The 16544-nt window shown below is 49.7% G+C and overlaps 2 protein-coding genes across 4 annotated transcripts in view; both read left to right on the forward strand.

The window, feature by feature from the left end:
- The window catches only part of Ptpn7 (protein tyrosine phosphatase non-receptor type 7), a 13585-nt gene extending 6145 nt beyond the window's left edge, over nucleotides 1-7440 (forward strand). For all 3 annotated transcript variants that reach the window (XM_031383641.1, XM_031383657.1, XM_031383649.1), the window contains 3 exons: nucleotides 812-966; nucleotides 4079-4192; nucleotides 5481-7440. In XM_031383641.1, coding sequence (XP_031239501.1) covers nucleotides 812-966; nucleotides 4079-4192; nucleotides 5481-5574 — 363 coding nt within the window. In that variant the 3' untranslated portion in view covers nucleotides 5575-7440. The remainder of the gene's footprint in view (nucleotides 1-811; nucleotides 967-4078; nucleotides 4193-5480) is intronic.
- A 1688-nt stretch (nucleotides 7441-9128) lies between these two features.
- Nucleotides 9129-16544, forward strand: part of Arl8a (ADP ribosylation factor like GTPase 8A) — a 13573-nt gene continuing 6157 nt past the window's right edge. The window contains exons 1-4 of the mRNA XM_031340495.1: nucleotides 9129-9483; nucleotides 14944-15024; nucleotides 15277-15350; nucleotides 16477-16539. Coding sequence (XP_031196355.1) covers nucleotides 9361-9483; nucleotides 14944-15024; nucleotides 15277-15350; nucleotides 16477-16539 — 341 coding nt within the window. The 5' untranslated portion in view covers nucleotides 9129-9360. The remainder of the gene's footprint in view (nucleotides 9484-14943; nucleotides 15025-15276; nucleotides 15351-16476; nucleotides 16540-16544) is intronic.

A 16544-nucleotide genomic window follows, 5' to 3' on the forward strand; every position in this document is an offset into this window, starting at 1 on the left:
TGGATACAGCCCTCAGGGGCACCACTAATTAAATAGGGATGCACCAACTAACAAAACGGGGACCATCGGGAAGCACCCTCTCCCCATGCTCATCCTCGCTATCTGGGCTCCGGGAGACTAGAGAGATCCAGAGAAATACTGGGAGAGTCAGGAGAGATCAAAAGAGTTATGCCCACACGTGTGGATGGGCTTTAAAAACACTTTCTAGGGGACAGAAAGAGGGCTCAGTGGGTAAAGACACTTGATGCCAAGCCTGATGGATGGCCTGAGTTCGATCCCAGAACCCACGTGGTGGAAGAAGAGAACTGACTGGAACAACATAGCAAGATTCCTAAAGAGAGAGGAGGGAGGGAGGGCATGAGGAAGGAAGTTAGGAAGGAAGGAAAGAAGGGAGGGAGGGAGGGAGGGAAGGAGGGAGAGAGGAAGGAAAGCCATTCTGTTAAAGTACACATTCTTACACTTCCAAATGATCCTGTATCCCTTCGTTGCTCCCCAAGCATCCTGGGAGGCAAACAAAAAGATATCCTAGGGAAGAAAATGAGATTAATGCACTTATCTACAGTCCCGCGATAGATAGAGGAGCCGCCAAGACTCGAGCCTGGGTAAAGCCAAAGAGCGAAGTAGCCAGGAGACTCACCCCTGCCTGCTCGATCCTACCAAGCACGACCACGCCCACATCCTGCTTCTCGAGTTTCTCATACCCCAGCACCATGCTCCATCCCACCATGCACGACCCATGATAGATCACCGCACGCACGCACACGCACATCCTGCTTCTCGAGCCTTACTCTCCTGGTTTCTCATACCCTAGCATCAACAGGAATGCCGCTCAGTGAAGCACATCCTCTTCTCAGCCTGGCCAGACCACCAGACTCCAGAGTCAGCGGGGCCCCTGCTGCGCCTGGTGGCTGAGGTGGAGACCCCAGAGACAGCTGCCAACTCCGGGCCTATTGTGGTTCACTGCAGGTAGGGCCTTCCCTAGTCCCACTAAGATCCAGTGCATGCCTTCCCTGCCCACTAAGTCTCTGGTGTGGAGGCATCTAACACACCAGACAAGCCTAACTCTTAGCTAGACAGAGCTCTGGCTGGTGGGAAGTTTCTAGTCAGGGAGAGATGAGATAAACTTGGCCCCCACCCGTTGAGGAGCCCATTTATCCACTAGACAACTTTTTTGTTTGTTTGGGTCTTTTAGTGTTTGGGTTTGGTTTTGGTTTTGCTGGGTTTGTTGTGTTGTTTGGTTTTTGTTTTGTTTCGTGGAGACAGGATCCCTCTTGGTGCCCAAGGTTAGTATCAAACTCACAGCAATCCTCCTGCCTCAGCTTCTCAATCTCTCACTATCAGTTTGGGATTACAGGTATGAACTATAATGGAATTATTGGACACTTACTATTGCTATCATCAGGCACAATGTTAAATACTAAGACGATAACTGTGAACAAAACAGTTTAGTTTCTTCCCTGGCAGATTAGTATGCTGGTCAGAAGGGCAGCAAATTAAACAATTAAACAGACTGCAATGCAATGAAAGCCAGACAGAGTAGTACAGAGATCACACAGGGTCAGGTCACCTAATACCTGAGAGAGGGAATAGACCAAGGAATGGGGGGGAAGAGAACATTCAGGCAGAGAACTGTATGTGCTCAAGAAAAAAACTTTAAAACCAAACAAAAGCTATACTGCCAGGCTGGTCAGAGAGGAGGCTGAAGCTTGCATGTGGGTGGAGCTTGTGTGGGTGGGGCTTGTGTGTGGGTGGAGCTTGTGTGTGGGTGGAGCTTGTGTGTGGGTGGGGCTTGTGGGTGAAACTTGTTTTGAGTGCTGCTTGTACCTGGGGGGCACTGATGGAAAATAGTCTGGAAGGAAGCTAAGGGCTTCATGAAGGGGACTTGCGAAATTGGCTAAGACACTTAGATTTGCCATTTTGTTTTGGGGTTTTGTTGACGCTGAATCCAACACCCCAAATTTACCGTTTAAAAGCAATGCCTGAGGCTGGGCACAGTGGCACACTCCTGTATTCCCAGCACCTGGGAGGTAGAGATGGGAATATCAGGAGCTGAAAGCCAATCTAAAGTACATAGGGAGTTCAAGGCCAGCCTGGGCTGTGTGATGTTTTGTTGAGAGGGGAAGAGGAGGAGGAGGAGGTAGAAGCAAACACAAACGGGGCATGCTTGGACCCATGCAGAAGGTGCACACACGTAAGTGCTGGGAGTCGATGGTGGTTTCTATACACCCCAGTATACACCTCCTTCTACTGGAGGCACATGTAAGACCTGAGTGGAGAGCTGAAAGCCAGAAAGGGCAAGAAGGGGAGGAATGTGCCATAGAGAGAAAGATGATGGGGCCGAGAAGAGGATAAAGGGATGGGGGCCCCTGGAGCATCAATGGACACAGATGTGGAGCTGGGAGGAGGCTGTGGGCGAGAGGGAACGCTCTCAGGAGGACAGCCAGTGCACAGGCAGATGCTGTAAACAGATGTGATCACCACAGTGTGTGCTGGACCAGGGCATGGCAGGGCACCCTGGAGCTGATCACACTCAAGGCTGAAGCAGTAAGATTGCTAGTCTAAAGGCCAGTCCAGGCTATGTGGGCTAGACCCAAAAAGAAAAGAAAGCTGGGCAGTGGTGGCACATGCTTTTAATCCCAGCACTTGGGAGGCAGAGGCAGGCAGATTTCTGAGTTTGAGGCCAGCCTGGTCTACAGAGTGAGTTCCAGGACAGCCAGGGCTACACAGAGAAACCCTATCTTGAAACTACCCCCCCCCCAAAAAAAAAAGAAAGAAAAAAGAAAGAAAGAAAGAAAGAAAAGAAAAATCAGGGGTCACCAAGATGCCTCCATGGGTAAAGGTACCCGCAGCCAAGCCTGACGGCCTGAGTTCAATCCCTGGTCTCTACATGGTTTAAGGATGGAACTGACTCATGAGAGGTCTCTACTGAGCTTTATACAGGTACAGTGACACATGTGCACACATGCACGCGCGCGCACACACATACACACACAGAGATTAAAATAAATAAAAATGTAAAAAAAAAAAGAAAAAAGAAAAACAACTGGAAAAAGTACAAGTCTAGGCTTCAATTCCAGCACTTGGTAAGCAGAGGCAGGCAGATCTCTGTGAGTTCGAGGCCAGCCTGGTCCACCCAGTAAGTTCAGGGCCAGCAAGGGCTGCAAGGGCTGAGATAATCTGTCTCAAATAAACAAACAAACAAGCAGCCGGGCAGTGGTGGCGCATGCCTTTAATCCCAGCACTTGGGAGGCAGAGGCAGGTGGATTTCTGAGTTCGAGGCCAGCCTGGTCTACAGAGTGAGTTCCAGGATAGTCATGGCTACACAGAGAAACCCTGTCTCAAAAAACCAAAAACCAAACAAACAAACAAACAAGCAAAGACTTGATATGGTGGCACCCTCTGTAACTCTGGCTGCCCTGGACAAACCAGGACTCAGGAGGCTGAAGCAGGAGGATTACAGTGACTTTAGTTTATATAGTAAGTTCTAGGCTTCCCTGGACTTTAGAGTGAAACTCTATCTCAAAAAAAAAAAAATGGAAACTAAAATCTGGGCATGGGCGGTCAAGCTAAAGCTAGACTACATAGCAAGTTCCAGGCCAGCTGGACCCATGAGCACCTATCTAAAAAAAAATTTTTTTTAATTTAATTTTTAAAGTCCTTAGGGCTAGTCATAGTGGTGCATGCTTTTAATCCCAGCACTTGGAAGGCAGAGGCAGGTGGATCTCTAAGTTCAAGGTCAGCTTGCTCTACATTAGTGAGTTCCAGAACAGCCAGAGCTACATAGTGAAATTCTATCTCAAAAAACACACTTTAACTAATTTAATGGTAAGCTGGGATAGGTATAGAGTGAGGCTAATAAGGGCTTACCAACTTTTCCTGGGAAAGCCATTTTCTGCCTCCATCAGGGATGCCAGGGATGCTGGAATCGAAGATGTGAGAGTCCCACCCTACAAATAGATCCCTTTAATACCATTTTCTCTTTCATCACTTGAAGCCTAGCCCCAACCTTCCATGCTCACCTGTCTCCCCCAACCCCTGGTCTCTGTGACCTCCTTATCCTCTCTCTGCTTACATCCAGTGCAGGGATCGGCCGGACAGGCTGTTTCATTGCCACCCGCATCGGCTGCCAGCAACTGAAGGCCCGAGGGGAGGTGGACATTCTGGGCATTGTGTGCCAACTTCGCCTAGACAGGTGGGTCCATGGGAAACAGGTGCAGCCCCATTAATTGGCAAGGACATTGGTGGTTCTGAGGTACTGTGCACATCACCTGCAGGTCCTCCTGGAAGAAAGCAAAGGACTTGTTTTATCCAAAAGAACTTTCTATTTTGCCAATAATTAAAAGATAAAAGATAAAAGATGGTCTGAAATGTTAGCTTGGGGGCCTGGAATTAAATATGTCACCCTAAATTTTCCCTCAACCTCTCCTGACCCCCAAATTCTCTACTCAGGAGAATTTAGGGAACAAGTTAAACCAAGGATAGTATGATGCTGCATGTCTGTATTCTCAGAACTCAGAAAGCTGAAGCAAGGGAATGTGAGGTCAAAGCCAGTGCCCACTACTTAGTTAGCTCAAGGCCAATGAGGCTACGGAGGGAGAGTGGCTTGATTTCTTTCTTTCTTTCTTTCTTTCTTTCTTTCTTTCTTTCTTTCTTTCTTTTAAAAGAAAAGATACAATTTGTTCTAGATACAAAGTAGTTATGGATATGGCTGTATTCACTGGGCTTGAAGGCAGAGAAGCCAGCTGACTCGGGTGTATGCTACTAGCTGCTACCATAATTCTGTAGCCACCCCCCCCCACACACACACACACAGACACCTTTTTTTTTTTTTTTTTTTTTGAGTCAGAGTCTATATATCCCTGGCTATCCTAGAGCTCATTGTGTAGCCTAGCCTGACCTCAAACTCACAGCCTGACTCTGCTTCCCCAACTGGAAGAAGAAATGGGTTCACGTCTCGATTGTTTTAGAAGTGAGACCTGCTCTACACACGTGGGGCTAAGATTATTGACAAATGGAAGAGTTGAGCATGAGCCTGATTTTGCTCAAGAGCTGGCTGGATAAGAGACAGATGACCAAGAAGAGTCAAGATGGGGCAGTACCTGCCGCACTTCCCCCCTTGGGGCTGTCCTGGCAGAGGACAGCAAAGGGGAGTAGGAAGGGCAAGGGTGACTATGGGAAGGAGAGACTCAGGACTTCCCTAGCAGGACAGTAGTGAGAGAGGATGCTGACCGCAGCACAGGGCAGGTGTTCTTGACTCTGACTCTTTTTTTTTTTTAAGATTTATTTATTATTATATATAAATACACTATAGCTGTCTTTAGACACTCCAGAAGAAGGCATCAGATCTCATTATGGGTGCTTGTGAGTCACCATATGGTTGCTGGGATTTGAACTCAGGACCTTCAGAAGAGCAATCAGTGCTCTTAACCACTGAGCCATCTCTCCAGCACTGATTCTGACTCTTTACTTTCTGCTTACAGAGGAGGCATGATCCAGACGGCAGAGCAGTACCAGTTCCTGCACCACACTTTGGCCATGTATGCAGCCCAGCTGCCCCCGGAGCCCAATCCCTGACCCCTGACCCCTGACCCCTGCCGCTCCACCAGCCCAGGGGGCTCTCAGGCCTGGGACAGTGAGTCTGGGGAAGTGGGCTGTGTGCTCTGGCATGGCTTCTGCATAAGCACAGGAAAGGGATCTTTGGAATGCTTTACAGTCTCAGGAAACTGCCCCAGCAAGCAACAGGAGCCAGGCTGCAGGTCTTTTCCACCGACCATGACTCTGCCTTCTTCAGTGGCCCCCAGTGGACCATAGGGAACTTCCTGTGGCCCTGAACTTACAGATAGGAGCTGGTCTTTGAAATGGATTGAGAAAGCAGCTGGGGTGCTGGCTTATCTAGGCACTTTCTGTGGGCTCCTTTCGACACAAAGAGTCAGTCAAACAGAATGTTCCTGAAAGCCATTCCACATGTCGCCCTGCTGTTGGGGCTGCAGAGACGGTGCCTGCAAGATCCTCTTCCATTAAGGCCTTGCCCACACACAGGCAAGATGCAAGAGCAAGGAAAATCCTGGTCCAACCTTGGTCAAATCCTCTCTATCTACCTACACTGCTCCTCCCCGTACACCCCTGAGTGCTAGATGTCTCGCTCAGAAGAGAATAAGAGCCTTGGTTGGCCTGCCTCCATACATATCATAAAAGGAGATGCAGGGGTAACCAGGTCTAGCAGGTGGAATCATTGGAAGAGGCCAGGTGTGATGTTGTATCTGTCATCTCAGCACTCAGGAGCAGAAGCAGGAGGATTGCTGCAAGTTTGAGGCCATCGAGGTCTACATTGTGAGTACCAGGCCAGCCAGAAGGACATAGCAAGATCTTCTCTCTTTTTTTTTTTTTTAAAAAAAAAAAAAAAAAAAGCAATCTTGAGCTCTCTGGAGGAGATGGGGGCTGCCTCTGCTTCTATGGCTTCCTTCCTGTCATCTGCTCCCAACCACTCTCTGGGGAAAACCCATCACTCTCTGCTTTGCTCCTGTGACTTCAGAGCATCCTCTAGATACCCGTGAAGTATCAAAGAAAGAGGAGAGAAGAGACAAAGAGCTATGTCTGGTTCAAGCAAACCTACCTGCCATACCTCCCCTGGCTTGTATTTCTCTGCGGAGCCCACCTAGATTGCTTCTCTGGTTCTAGAAACAGGCTGGGCTGTCACCACTCCATACAGCATGAAGCTCAGACCTTCCTCCTTCCTCCTCATCGCTTCACACAATCTCCAGGGAACCCACGGTCTATCTCAGGGATGAACTATATACCCCCAGGAAGCCAGACAAACCCTGAGTCTTCCTTGATTCAGTTTGGACTGCCTGTGGGGAGGAAAGCAGAATACTGTTCTCACAGTCTGGTCCTCAGCTCCTGGATGTGCTAAGTGACCCAAGTCCTCGGTGAAAACCCCAAGGAGCTGGAGAAGTGACTGCCCGCTTGCTTCCTGGCATCTCTCTGGCGAACGCGCAGTGCTTCTGGACACAGTGTTGAAAGCCTGTGATCCGCACTTGGACAGCGAAGGCAGGGGAAACTGGGAGTTCCAGACTAGCCTTGGCTATATGAAACCCTATCTCAAAAGCAAACAAACAAAAAGAAACTAAACAAATAAACAAACAAACAAAAATACTGTGAGGCTACAACTGAGGCTACCCCTCTTAATGCTCAACCTGAGCTGAGTAGGCATGCTGTGCTTCTTTAGTCTTGGGGTGGTAGCTTGCACTTCGACTTTTTGAAGTCCCCTAAAAGGTAGGTTTCAAGATACTACCATGATCTCAGAACATGTCTGGAAGGAAGCAAGGGAGCAATTGCACAGTCCTATGGGCACCCTCCCTACATAGTCACCCCAACCCTGTTCTAGAGGGCACAGGCTCTGGAAAAGCATAATAAATAAATAAATAACCTCTTGGATGCCCATCTAATTCTTCTTTCCATCATTTTCAGCCTGTAGGGCTCTCTCTAGCCACAGAGTAAGGCTCTCCGTTGCAGGAACAGGCTGCTAGATCTTTACCCCCGAGGTACACTCTTTTCCAGTAGTTCTAAGGACATGTGACAAAATAAAACCGTAGTCAATATAGGAAGCAAGACCCAGAGGCAGGAGCTTGTTCAGGGGGACTGCGACAAAGCACCACACACCGAGTGACTTATAAACAACAGACATTTGTTGCCCGTGGCTTGAAAGATGGGAAAGCAATCAGTCATGGTGCCAGTAGATTCAGGTCTGGTTAGGAGTCATTTTTTGGCTAGTAGATTACAGCCTTCTCTTTGTAGCCTCAAGATGGGAGGCCTATGGGCTCTGGGCACCTCTCTTGTTCTCTTCTTATAGAAGACAATCTAGGAACCACCCTCATAACCTAGTCACCTTATATAGTCATCACTTTGAGGATTGGGATTTCAATATATGAATCTGGGGGAAAGACACAGAAATGTAGAGCCATGAATCTATTGCTTTGTAAGATAACTTAAACTTTAATTTAAAAATTTCAGACTATAGCTTGTACCTACAGAGGAAGGACTTATTTTTTTTAAAAAAATATTTATTTGTTATTTTATGTAAGTACACTGTAGCTGTCTTCAGACAGACCAGAAGAGGTATCTGATCTCATTACGGGTGGTTGTGAGCCACCACATGGTTGCTGGGATTTGAACTCAGAACCTCCAGAAGAATAGTCAGTGCTCTTACCTGCTGAGCCATCTCACCAGCCTAAGAAGAACTTATATAAAGGGCAGAGGTTAGGCAGATATTAGTAAGTCAGAACAATAGGCTGATCCAGATGTTGGGGGCTGTCTAACTCTTTAGTAGGTTTAATTCATACAGTTGATGTTAACAGTTCAACACAGCCTCCAGGTGAAAACCGACCCCCAAAGAGAGACTATTGCGATCCTCCTATAAGGAGCCCAGCTGGCTAGAAATCCTGCGACCAGGAAGGTACAGCCAGTTGACTGAGCTATTATCTCCTGCAAGGGAGGATGGGGACATCTTGGCGGGCTCTCCACCACCCGCTATCAAAAACTTTGTATCAAAATAGCATACACTTTTCCTTTGCTACCGACGTTCCGCACAGGGAATCCCTTGCCCTCATTTTGCCTGTTTTCTTTATGGTGACAATACTGCTAAAGACAGGCATCAAGTTCAAATGTCGATCTCACTTTGGGCTTCCCAAACAAGTAGCCTGGCAAACTGTGGTTAACAAAACAAGATGGAGTAGTAAGTAAGAGCTCTAAATCCGGCTGTTACTCTCTCTGGCATTTCGGGGGATGGAATTCGGTACCCAGAGATGCTCAGGGGCGAGGGTTCAGGGAGCAAAACCATACGTCGTCTCCCTTTCTCGGAGATCTTCATGCCACGGTTCCTCAGCCTGGAAATACCCTAGCTAACCGGGACACCACCCGCCCAGGACCGACCACCCTTCAAGCCAGAAAGCGGTGCAGTCAGGGCGGGGCAAACGAGGGCAGCAGGAAAAATAAAATTACAGCTTTCTCCGCAAGCGCGCCGCCGCGCTTCTCCCGGCTGCCGCGGGTCCCCGGCGCCCCGCCCGCGGGCGCTGGCCTAGGCCGCGCGCGAGACGGGAGCGCGCTCGGGTGCGAGCAGGACGCGGCCCGGCCCGCGGGAGGGCGGCGGAGGCGGCGGCGGCGGCGCGGGAGGTGGAGGCGCCGTGGCCACACCCATCGGCGAGCGGATCCGCGGGCAGCGCGTCGTCGGCCGCCGCGCTCCAGCCTCCGCCCGCACCGAGCCGCGGGACCCGGCCGCACCGGGGAGGGGCCGCTCCGGGCCGCAGCGCGAGGGCAGCGAAGGCGGCGGGGACCCGGCACCGGGCGCGGCCGGCAGCAGCGACCATGATCGCTTTGTTCAACAAGCTGCTGGACTGGTTCAAGGCCCTGTTCTGGAAGGAGGAGATGGAGCTCACGCTCGTGGGGCTGCAGTACTCGGGCAAGACCACCTTCGTCAACGTGATCGCGGTACGAGGGCAGATGTGGCGCCGGCGCCGCGCCCCGGGCAGCTGGAGTCGCCGCCTGGTGTGGCCGGGCACCGCCGGGTTCCGGGCAGGGAGGAGCCAGCTCCGGGCGCTTAGGGCCTAGCGCGGTTCTTGGGGGACCGGCTGGCGTGCCACCGGTTCTCCGGCCTGGGCTGGGATGGCAGGGCTGGGGGCGGGGTAGCGAGGACGAGGGGGGCCGAGCTTGCGTTCCGGAGCTGGCGGCGCGGAGAAGTCTCCAGGCTCCGGGAACCCGCCGCAGGCTGACAGGCCCCCGAGGCGGGCTCAAAGGGGACATGACTGGGCGAAAGTGCCCGGACCTTCCCGCTCCGCGAGTGGAGGGTCATGGGACGCGCGGCCGGAGCGTGTTGCCAGGATGCCCTAGCAGCCCAGCCCCACCCCGAGGGCTCTGCCTCCCCTTGCTGGACGCCGAAGCCCCGGCCCTTTGGGGCGGGGGCAGATATCCCTAGAGGCCGAGGAGTCAGCTGAGGTCCTGGCTCTAGCCCAGACTCCTCCCCGGAACCTGTCCCGGGCCTGCGGTAGCATTGGGGTCCAGAAAGCATGGCACCAGAAAGGGAGTTGGGAGTCTCCACTTGGCTCAGAAGTTGCAGGAGTAGGTACTGTGGACCCGAGAGGATGAGCTGGAGGGGCGCCATCCACCTGGGGACAAGGGCGAGAGCAGCTTTGGAGACTCGGGACTGGTGGGGGGTGGGGGTGGGGGATTGCAGTTGTATGTCTGTGCCAGAGGAGTGGTGAAGAAGGAGTTAAATTTTCTCTTTTAAAAAAGAGGAAGATGAGCTCCCTGGGTGTGAGCGGAGCTGCAGTAATGGCTGCAGCCCGTATTTCCAAGCTAGGCAAGACTGGGCTTATGGGACCAAGTAAGGCTTGGGACAGGGACATAGTTTTTCCCCAGAACCTAGCCCCATCCCCAAAGATGAGTTTTTCCAAGGACTATGAATTAGCCAGATATAGGTTAAAAATGCTGATGTGCAGGTCCGCAAAGATGTGTGGGCACCAGCTTCGGTACCACCACTTGCCTGTATTGTATTGTTGCCCAACCTTGAAGCCCCACAGGGCTCAATATCCCCATAGGGGGGCCCTTCAGAGGGGATATGGATTTGGGACTTAATGATCAGGCATGAGCTCTCTCGCTCTCTCTCCCCTAAATATGCTCTGCCATTGACCTCTGGACCCTCCTCTATCCAGTGACCCTTCTTATTCCGCAAGGCCTCTGCTGAGGTTTGGGGCTTCATGTTTTTCTGAACTAACACTTGTGCACTTCCTGTCTGTCTTGCTGTGTCCCTAGGACCAAACACCCTGGGGCTTGGTGTTGACTTGCCTCTTGCGCTGTCAAAGCAGGAAATCAACACCTAGATTTCCACCTGTTTCTGCAGACCTAGGCTTGGTTTGAGGCATTTGGGTCTGGGAGACGTTTCTGTATTTCTCAAAAGGAAAAACTAACAGTTTGGGCTCTGCCAAGACATCACCTCCTGTCCCTAGGGATGCTTGTCTCATGGAGTGTTAGTAAAGCCATGCTTCTGTACAGGGATGCACAGAAACCTAGGTGGGTTCAACTTCCTGGCCTGGACCTACCCTTCAAGATCAGCATCTTCTCAGAGCGTGGAAGGCTCTGACAGGTCAGGGACAGAAGCCAAATTCTCCATTTCTCCTGCCAGAGTCAAGAGGTTCATTAAAACTAAGCCAGACGGGATATGCCTGTAGGCCCAGCACTCTGGATGCTGAGGCGGGACCCCTAGTTTGAGAGCAGCCTGGGCCATAGAGACTTTGTTTCAGAAATTAAGAAAACAAACAACAACAACAACAAAACAAAAAAGAAAACAAAAACGAAAAGACAAACCGGCTTTGTTTGCTATTCAACATCCCTCCTCTCCCCAGTGTCCCATTCTCCTTTTTGATACTAAATTTACCACTAAATGAACAAGCTGAATTTCCTTTCTCTCAAGGGAACCTAATAGGTCAAACCACCACTAAGGTGCTGCAGGGAATTCCAGCAGCTGGGTAAACTCTGGCCTTCTCAGACCCACCAGAGCCGGGACAGACATTCTGCCACTCCCCCTACAGTCACAAAAGGATTCGATCCTCGACCCCTGGGCTCAGTGCCCATGCCCACCACTGCCTTTGCTCTTGACTTGGCTTCTGTTTGTCTCAGCAAACAGAGAAAAACCCTTGTGTCTTCCCCCACCCGTCTCCCGCCCCCCATGAGATGTGGCTGTGAATAGGAATTGAGTTTAGTGAGCTCAGATGCTTAGCAGGTTAGCTAGAAAGAATGTAACTAGAAAGAATGTGACTAGAAAGAATGTAACTAGCTTTCTTGAGACTGCTGAGCGCTGAAAGAATTGTTTTACTAAAAAAGTGGGAGATGTGTTTTTGCCCAAGAGAAGCAAAAAGGCCATTCTTTTCTTTTTTTCTTTGAGATGGAATCTGGCCTTGACCTGTCAACCCTCTAGTCTCCCTAGTACTAGACTGTAGGCGTGAGTGGCCATGCCTATTAAGGGGGTCATTTCAAATATCTTAAAACATGAAATGTTATCACTGTAGATGAGCTGGTCTTGGGGTACCCAGAAGGACTTAAAGAACAAAGGGGACAGGTTATAGGAAGATGCTTTTTTGAGTCATAAAGAACTTTCTGATAATTTGAACTAACACGAGAGGGAGTGGAAGGCTAGCAGAGTGAGGCACACCTTTAGTCCTAGCTATTTAGGGTCTATTAGGAGTTGAAGGCCAGTCTTGATTACTTCATATAATAGTAATGATTAATAACAATAAATGGAGGAGCTAGGGATGTATCTTAGTTGACAGAGGCCTTGCCTAACATGCATAAAGCCTTGAGTTCAATCCCCAGCACCACATAAAATCAGACACAGAGACACACACCTATAATCTTTGCATCAGGGAGATGGAGACGGGAGGATAAGAAGTTCAGGGTCACCGGGCATGCCTTTAATACCAGCACTTGGGAGGCAGAGGCGGGTGGATCTCTGAGTTCAAGGCCAGCCTGGTCTGCAGAGTGTGTTCCAGGATAGCCAGGGCTACACAGAGAAACCCTGTCTCGAAAGTTCAGGGTCACCTCTGAATACAAGCCATTTTGAAGCCAGTTTGGGATACATGAGCCCCCATCTGGAAAGGAAGGAAGGAAGAGAAAAGAAAAGGTAAAGGAGAAAAGAGAACGAACTAGAGTAGATTCAAGTCTGAGACAAAAGGTTGGGTTACATGACGTAAAGTTGCTTCCATCCTTACAGGAAGAATTTGAGTCATTAGCAGAGAAATTAAATCATAGCCTGATTGTGACTTAGCTCTAATTCCCAACTGAGCAGAAAGTGGGTGTTGGAGGGCCTGGCTGGCTGAGAGTCACCTAGCATCCCTCCTTTCAGGGTCACAGTCCTCCAGGCTCTACTCTCATCTACTTGGGAGAGTATGGGCCTTCCAGTTCCCAAAGCGCAGTGACAGTTCCATGCAGCATCAGAGCCACTCCCAAGCACTTAGCGAGCCATAGTCACAATTCAGGAGCCCTACAGTCCCCTCTGGTCTAGGGTCCTGGAGGAGGATCACTTGAGCACGGGAATCATCTCCTATCAGAGTACTAAATGGGCCCAGCCTTGTTTAGCTTCTGAGATCAGACAAGATCAGGCACTTTCAGGGTACTGTGGCTTAGTTATCCCTAAGATAGTAGTCTGGCATCATAGCCTGAATTCAATACCAGGACTCCACAAAGATTATAGGAGAGAACCAACTCCCAAGAGCTGTCCTCTTGGGACACAAGTATGCTGTGGCACTTGCACGTGCGCACGCACACACACACACACACACACACACACACACGCACGCACACACACAGTAAATAAATAAGTATAAAATTAAAGTATATGATAAGATGTGTGCTGGCATTTTTTTGGTTTTTAAGATAGAGTTTCATACATCCCAGACTGACCTCAAACTTACTATTTAGCTGAGGCCGACCTTGAACTCTTAATTCTTCCCCCTCCACCTGAATGCTGGGGTTTTAGGAGCATACCAATACATCCTATAGTACACTACTATACCATCTCCATAAGGGACTGTGAAGTAGGCCCTGGACCAACCCCTGTGGATGATTATACATCCAGGAGACTCAGAGGACCTCCAAAATCTAGCTGTGGTTCTTAGATGAGGAAGCCCTGCTATTCCTTGTCATTGGGCCCTGGGGGATTCCTTCAGATGCAGGGGAGTGATACACTCATCTGGTACATCACTGAGACTTCCAGGCACTGACTGAGAACTGCTCATCTCCTGCTCTTTGGCTAGTGGTCAGAGGCCCTGGCCTCTGTGTGGGACTCAAGCAAAGTAGTCTACTACCTGGTAGGAGACAAAAAGATGTGGTACAGGGTCACTGGGCACGCCTTTAATCCCAGCACTTGGGAGGCAGAGGCAGGCAGATCTCTGAGTTCAAGGCCAGCCTGGTCTACAGAGTGAGTTCCATCACCCTCGGCTTACGGGTACCATCAGTCCTCTCCTGCTTTTTGTCAACTTGTCTCTCCTGCTCCCACCTGTGACACGATGGCCTGAGAGGAGTTAGGACTGGCCTTATCTGAAGCCTGTGTCTACTTTAGATTAACCCAGAGATTGCAGATTCAATGAATAAGAGGAAGGAAAAATACCAGAAATTGAAAAGAATTATGGGAGCTGGAATTACTCTCAGCTCATTCAGCAAACATTAATGCTGTTACTATAGACCTGGTTCCTCTCCCCAGGAAGCTCTCAGCCCAGCAAGGAGACACATATGTAGGTAAATAATAGAGACTGTGGATTATCCGTGGTAGAGTATAACAGATGAGTACTAATATGTGTTGCATTTTGTGGGTGGTGAATTTAGTCCCAACCCACCTATTCAGACATGGTCTATTTACCCCAGGCTGTCCTAGATCTCCCTATGTAGACCAGGCTAGCCTCACAGAGATCCACCTTTCCAGTGCTGGGATTAAAGGTGTGCACCACCCTGACCAGCCCTTCCTCATTTTTAAAAAGTAGTTTGCTACTACTTTGATAATATCTGCTTGCTTTCCTTGCTGTGTCTCCTGTGGTGAGCCTCTTTTCCTGAGAAGTAAGGTATTCTCCTGGCTCAACTGGAGACTAAGTAAAGGGGGCTTCTTTTAACAAGAACTGTAGGTTAGACCTTGGGAGGAGCTTTCTCCCTCTCTAGACTGAGAGACCCTGAGATTGCCTAAGGTCAATGGGCCTCTTCCCTATAGAGCTCCAGATACGGAGGGCACGTAAGTTGATGACACCCATGCTCCCTGAAAGCAGAAGACATTCAAGAGACACCTCCCCTGAGAAAATCTGAGGTCACTGATAAGTCACCCTGCAACCTCTTGCTCTGGACCCACCAGGGAGGGCACATCTGGGTCCTGACGATGTTTGCATCTTTTCCAATTCTGGCTCTTCTCTCTAGTCAGGACAGTTCAATGAGGACATGATCCCCACTGTGGGCTTCAACATGCGCAAAATCACCAAAGGGAACGTGACCATCAAGGTGAGGGCAGGGGCCTGCTGAGGACTGCATTTGTTTGGGAGGGCAACTGAGGCACCTGGGAAGTGCCAGCCAGGGGAGGGAAAAGTGACATCCTGCTGCTGGAGAAGAGGAAGCTGAAGGTATGAACAAGAGAGGGGTAGCGGAAGGAGGTGTGACCTTAGCAGGGAGACCTGGGAGGGAATCTTAGAACCCAGTGGCTTTCAGTTGTCTGCCCACTTCTGAGGCCACATTCTCCCCACCCTCTTCTCTCAGCTCTGGGACATTGGGGGGCAGCCCCGTTTCCGAAGCATGTGGGAGCGCTACTGCAGAGGAGTGAGCGCCATTGTGTAAGTAGGGTCTCCCCACCCTCCCGCCTGCAAGATGTCAGACCTGATGCAGAGCCACACACATGGTCTCTGTTAATGCCTGCTGCCTGGACCTGGGCTGCTTTTAGTTTGCATGCGGTTTATTTGAGAAAGTGTGTGTGTGTGTGTGTGTGTGTGTGTGTGTGTGTGTGTGTGTGTGTGTGTGTGTGTGTATCCGTGGTATAGTCCTCGGTATAGATGGTTGTGAACCACCATGTGGTTGCTGGGATTTGAACTCAGGACCTTCAGAAGAGCAGTCAGTACTCTTAACCACTGAGCCATTTCTCCAGCCCGTCTTTGTTTTTTGAGACAGGATCTAACTATGTAGACTTGCCTGGCCTGGATCTCACTGTAAATACCATGCTGGCCTCTAACTCACAGACCCTCTCAAGTCCTAGGATTAAAATGTATGCATACCATGCCTGGTTTAAACCTAATTTTTTAAAAAAAATTATATATATATATATATATATATATATATATTGGATTTTTTTTTCCAGACAAGGTTTTTCTGTGCAGTCTTGGCTCCCTTGAAACTCTGTAGACCAGGCTGGCCTTGAACTCACATAGAGATCTACCTGTCTGTGCCTCCTGTACAGTTTAAACCTGAGTTTTAAACAAGCATTGTAGCCAGGTGGTGGTAGGTGGTGCACACCTTTAATCCCAGCACTCAGGAGGCAGAAGTGGGCTCATCTCTTGAGTTGGAGGCTAGCCTGATCTACATAGTGAGTTATAGGATAGCCAGGGCTGCACAGAGAAACCCTGTCTCAAAAAAAAAAAAAAAAAAAAAAAAAAGAAGAAGAAGGAAAGAAAGGAAGGAAAAGAAAAGAAAAGAGAAAGAAAGAAAAAAATAGCTTTGTACCTTGTCCCTTGGTAGGGAAGCCATTCCTTTTTCTACTCTGGCCCTATCTAAGCTTTCCATGAAAACGTAAATGGGTCACTTTGGGCTGGACTCACAACTAATCCTAAAGGCTCAGGTTCCACAAAGGACAGAATCCTGCAGTGCTTCACACCTATGTTTGGGAAAGTTTTCACTGGGTCAGACCAGAGGCCCTCTTCCCCGCCTCAACCATGGTGTCCACATGCTGTCCCTGCCTGCCTTCCCCAGGTATATGGTGGATGCTGCGGACCAGGAGAAGATCGAGGCCTCCAAGAATGAGCTCCACAACCTGCTAG

The sequence above is a fragment of the Mastomys coucha genome, unplaced genomic scaffold (assembly GCF_008632895.1).
Source record: "Mastomys coucha isolate ucsf_1 unplaced genomic scaffold, UCSF_Mcou_1 pScaffold1, whole genome shotgun sequence".
Taxonomy (NCBI): domain Eukaryota; kingdom Metazoa; phylum Chordata; class Mammalia; order Rodentia; family Muridae; genus Mastomys; species Mastomys coucha.